Here is a 5,286-nt window from a genome sequence, read left to right on the forward strand (position 1 = left end):
AGATTACTCCCATGATCCAAATAGGTTAAACTATTGCTGCTTTTTTTTGTGTGTTGTAAGTCCTTCCTTAGAACAAACAAATAGATTAACAGCTAAACTAGATATCACAGTAACAGCAGTAAACAGACCATCTATTCAAAATATATGATTACTGGAAAGATTAAGGCAAAGCCACAAGTTGCTTATAACAAGTGTTTACTTGCTACATTCTCTAAAGCACTTAGTATCTTGATTGAAGTTATCATGTAGTGTGTGATTATTTGAGGTTTCTATGTAAAGTATTAAAGAATATTTTAACTGTTCTTTTATGTTTAGGTTTATACTTTTAGCAAACTCTTTTCAAGATATGTTTTAACACGCATGTACCAAAGGTCGCACATTCCGATTCAGGGAGTTGAGACTTGGTTCTGAATCCATCAGTTTGACTTAATTCCCCTTGTTTTCTGTAGATGTTTACATGTGTTTTGTTTATTTCTCCCCTTCCCTTACTTTTTTAGTAATATTTATTTCCTATCACTCTCCAAACTTTACACAAAAGGAATCTTGTGGGGTGTTCTTTTGTTCTAATCATCACTGGTTGAGTGATTACTATCACTGCCTTTACTGTCACTATCACTGTCACTATCACTTCCATTGTTGCCATTACCAGACTTGCTCTTGCTGTCATTTTCATCGCTATTGTCAGATGCACTATTGCTGCTTTTGTTGCTGTCACTGTCACTGCTGTCACTGCTGTCGCTGCTGTCACTGCTGTCACTGCTGTCACTGCTGTCGCTACTGTCACTGCTGTCACTGCTGTCACTGCTGTCGCTGCTGTTGTTACTGTCGCTGCTGTCACTGCTGTCATTGCTGTCGCTACTGTCACTGCTGTCACTGATGTCGCTACTGTCGCTGCTGTCGCTGCTGTCGCTGCTGTCACTGCTGTCACTGCTGTCACTGCTGTCGCTACTGTCACTGCTGTCACTGCTGTCACTACTGTTGCTGCTGTCACTGCTGTCACTCCCATCACTGCTGTTGCTGCTGTCGCTGCTGTCACTGCTGTTGTTACTATCACTGCTGTCACTGCTGTTGCTACTGTCACTGCTGTCACTGCTGTCGCTACTGTCACTGCTGTCACTCCCATCACTGCTGTTGCTGCTGTCGCTGCTGTCACTGCTGTTGTTACTATCACTGCTGTCACTGCTGTCACTGCTGTCACTGCTGTCACTGCTGTCACTGCTGTTGCTGCTGTCACTGCTGTCACTGCTGTCGCTGCTGTCATTGCTGTCGCTGCTGTTGTTACTGTCACTGCTGTCACTGCTGTCACTGCTGTCACTGCTGTCGCTGCTGTCACTGCTGTCACTGCTGTCGCTGCTGTCACTGCTGTCGCTGCTGTTGTTACTGTCGCTGCTGTCGCTGCTGTCACTGCTGTCACTGCTGTCACTGCTGTCGCTGCTGTTGTTACTGTCACTGCTGTCACTGCTGTCACTGCTGTCGCTGCTGTTGTTACTGTCACTGCTGTCACTGCTGTCGCTGCTGTCGCTGCTGTCACTACTGTCACTACTGTCACTGCTGTTGCTGCTGTCACTACTGTCACTGACATCTGATTTATCTTTGTTGCTGGTTGATTTGCTGTTATCATTACTCCCATTGTCACCATTGCCATTCCCGTCACTATCATTAGTATCTGATGTGCTATCACTGTCATCCTCTTCACCTTTTGAGTCACTGTCATTACCATTATCTTTTGATTCATCAGAGTTATAAGAAGCATCTCCTTGGCTACTGCTGTTATTGTCACTATCAGAATTGGCATCATCATTGCCATTAGACTCATCACTGCTATTGGGATCATCTCCTTGCATGGATTCATCATCAAACTCATAACTATCATATCCATCACTATTACTTTCACTACCTATTTTGCTGTGTCCAACCTTATTTCCAGGTTCTAATTTCTGGCTAGGTCCTTGCATGTTGTCAACCTCCTCTTGTATCTTGATATTTCCTTTGCCCACAATGATTTCATGTTGTCCTTTACTCTCCTTATCTTTGTTGACTGTCCTGGTTTCTTTGGTAATGTTGTTTCTGTTGCCATTGCTGAGATCTTCAGTTTCTATTCCCTATGGAAGAATAGAGTAAAGAATGAATGTTATGGTGCAAAATTGCATTGGTCTGAGGAAAACCAACAGGGAAAAGGGACCAGAGAAACAGGAGTTCAGCTTCCAGTACTTCAGAAACATTTGTTTGTAAAAATGTTTTATTTAGTACTTGAAAGTGCTCTAGTGTTTAGATTATTTAACAAGCTATCTGTGTTTTTACCCAGTAGAAATTTTTGTGAATCGTAACATGGCATAGCTATTATTTAGCATAAGATTTTTCTAGAATTGTAACAAAATTTTCAAAAATATCTGATTTTTAAAATTGTTCTATATCAAAGTCTAGTAAGGGCTCTAGTTTTCCCATTAAATATTCAAGTAATTGAGGTGAAAAAATACATGAATGTAACTCATGATTTATTCTTGGGCTACTACCATCAAGTGGTGGGAAAATGTAAACTGCCATTGAAAGAAATCAGCTTTACAAACTAACCTTGTCTTGGCTCTTCCCATTTGTACTTGGCTCTGAATCTTTGTTGATTCCATGTTCCATACCACTGTTTTCTTTGTGTTTGGGTTTTTGGGTGTCTTCTATTCTTTGGCTATCAGTGTCTTCTGGAATTCCACCAGAATCCTCCTCACTCTTGGAGGCATTGTTTCCATCCATGTCATGTGGCTCTTCTTTGTCTTCAGGGTCATCATCTTCACTACTAATTGAATCTTGCCTTAAACTGTTGTCATCGTCGTCTTCTTTTCCATGACCTTGACCCTCCTGGCCCTTCCTGTTATCAGTGCCCTCTTTTCCATTTTCAGTTTCTTCGCCGTCATCATCACCAGAGCCCTTGTCTTCATCCTCATCTGCTCCATCCCCACTAGGGATCCCATCAGAATTATCCAGGCCAGCATTTTCTCTATCGCCAGCCCCACTTCCCCTTGGCATTACCCCTGCCTCCTCATTATTATTTCCCTCACTTGCTCTCTGAGGTGTTATTTCACTTGTATGACCCTCATTTCTAGGGGAATGCTCATTTATTCCATCCTCGTGGACTGTACTGCCATTGCTTCTGGCTACTTGATATTCATCTTCTTTGACAACAGTGGAATCCTCACTCTGACTCATATCTCCAACATCCCCGGTTATTAAATTCTTATCAGTATTTCCATTAGTATTGCTCCCATTTTCTGCTCCAGTATTGTTGATAATGCTTACTTGTCTCCTGATGCCATGTGCTGAGGTGCTGTCTTCTTTTCCATGTAATCCATCATGACCATATGTTCCCGATTTTCCTGTGCCCCCATTCTGATCGTCAGGATTCCTCTCTTCATTTATTAACTTGGAATGTGTAGAAAAACTTTTCTCTTCTATTTCTGCCCACTCAGAGCCATTTCTCTCTCCTTTGTAACCATCTTTGGCATACTGTTGTCTTCCTATTTCATTTTCATGCATGAGGATACCAATTTCTTTAGTAGAATCATTGGCATTTAACTCATTCTGAAAAAGAAACAATTCAAAATTAATTGTGGATATCATCTTGAAGTAATGCAAGCTGAAAAGAAGAGTGTCAAATTTTGGAAGTTAATGGAATCTAAAACACCTTAGAAACACATTTTATATCCTATACCTGTATTGGCACTTTTGATTTTGCTAGAAGATTTAAATTCACAGATTTGTCAACAGCATGTCTCTCCAATGGCTTGATTTGGGGAACCTACCAAAGTGAAAATATTGGAAACTGAAAACATTTTTATTTTGTGTACATGCACACACACAGTTTTTCCTAAATAAATAAAAAAAAAAAAAATATATATATATATATATATATATATATATATATATATATATATAACACAAAGGCAAAGGTATGATCTAATCATGTAGAAAAGAAGAAGTGACTTCTTACAGGGCTTATATGGAATCTAAACTGGGCACACAGATAGTTTTCACAATAGTATTACTAATTTTATTGAAGAATTAACCAGAACATTTATCTCAACTATAAGGGGGGAATAGTCACTTTTTAAAGATGAGGAGATAGCACAAGACTCACCCTAAGTATGATCCTGCCCCAAACCGCTAAGAAAATAGTTGGTCTGACCAGAGGCAGTGCAGAATCAAAATCAAGTAGTAGGCTACTTTTGTGCTCTTCTGTGGCACATTTGAAATGGCTGAGGAAATTCCCAATTACAAAAATATCAAATTGTTTGCTATTATGAAAATATATCAAAATGTTAATCATAGCAGCTAGCTAATAAAATTACAAATGGTTTAATTTTTTTTGGTGGGTGTTTATCTGTATATTCCACTTTTTTCACAGCAAGCATATAAAACATAATTCTCTGAGTGAAACAGTTTTCTTCTATGTTGAAAAAATTCTATTTTTTCCTATTTTTCTTTCTTGAAAACTTCCTAAATAATACAGCCTTTATTGATATTAGAATGAAATTGATAGAGCATGAATGAAAATGTAAAGTCTCCATGACCTCTGGGCACTGAATGTAAATTAATCTGATCAGATTTTAAAAGTAATTATCCTTCTGACTAGCATGAGTTTTCATTGGGGGAATAAGAGCATAAATTAAGAGTCATGTTTGGTTTTGTTGAAATCTCAGAGAAGTCTTGTCAAGTCTTTCATGCAAATATAAATGTTTAGGATTAACCTATTTTCTAAGTCTTAAGAATATATATACGTGTGTGCATGTAAATATATAATATATGTATTAAAAATCTATACAGTGTTAGGTGAAAAGAGTTAGCAAAGTAAGGAGCTTTTCTGAGGAAGGCATACTTACCGGAATGGCCCATGATGCTGCCCAAATGCAAAAATATATGATTATCTTCATTTTCTTTAGGAATATTAATTAATGGCTGTTTTTAAAAAAGAACAACACAACATTACTTATAAAGCAAAAGATGACAACCACAGCAAGGTATTATTTTGGTCTGTAAGCATTTGTATTTTTCCTGGGCAAGGAGGATATTTGCAACATGAGAAGGTACCTGTCAGGACTCGGTGTTCTAGAACATACCTGGAGCAGTCACAAGGATATATGAGGCATCATCAGGTGCAGCATCAGTGTAGCTACCTGGACCTTTTCTGCCTCTGCCAGTAAAGGGAAAACAGCCACATAGGCACAAAAGAAAAACCACAACTTTGTCCTTCTGCTCTTCTCGATGGTAATAATAGCTCTCTCTTCTAAATAGTTTTAA

At 38.8% G+C, this 5,286-nt stretch overlaps 1 protein-coding gene across 1 annotated transcript; it reads right to left on the reverse strand.

Annotated features, from left to right (window-relative positions):
- Positions 1 to 321: 321 nt before the first annotated feature.
- LOC107518916 (dentin sialophosphoprotein) lies at positions 322 to 4,947 on the reverse strand. The gene is made up of 4 exons (XM_016161018.2): positions 4,869 to 4,947; positions 3,701 to 3,787; positions 2,572 to 3,570; positions 322 to 2,102 (listed from the first exon to the last, which is right to left on the reverse strand). Exons 1-4 carry the CDS (start codon positions 4,917 to 4,919, stop codon positions 564 to 566), a joined length of 2,676 nt encoding a protein of 891 aa, XP_016016504.2. The 5' UTR covers positions 4,920 to 4,947; the 3' UTR covers positions 322 to 563.
- Between the last annotated feature and the right edge of the window lie 339 nt (positions 4,948 to 5,286).

Source organism: Rousettus aegyptiacus, unplaced genomic scaffold (assembly GCF_014176215.1).
Source record: "Rousettus aegyptiacus isolate mRouAeg1 unplaced genomic scaffold, mRouAeg1.p scaffold_m13_p_10, whole genome shotgun sequence".
Taxonomy (NCBI): Eukaryota; Metazoa; Chordata; class Mammalia; order Chiroptera; family Pteropodidae; genus Rousettus; species Rousettus aegyptiacus.

Bases quoted from the DNA above. Each gene is read 5' to 3' on its own strand.
- LOC107518916 (XM_016161018.2), bottom strand. From the start codon at position 4,919: ATGAAGATAATCATATATTTTTGCATTTGGGCAGCATCATGGGCCATT. The intron at 3,788-4,868 runs GTAAGTATGCCT...TCACTTTGGTAG, and splicing joins CAGCATCATGGGCCATTCCG to GTTCCCCAAATCAAGCCATT. The intron at 2,103-2,571 runs GTTAGTTTGTAA...ATTCTTCCATAG, and splicing joins ATGGGAAGAGCCAAGACAAG to GGAATAGAAACTGAAGATCT.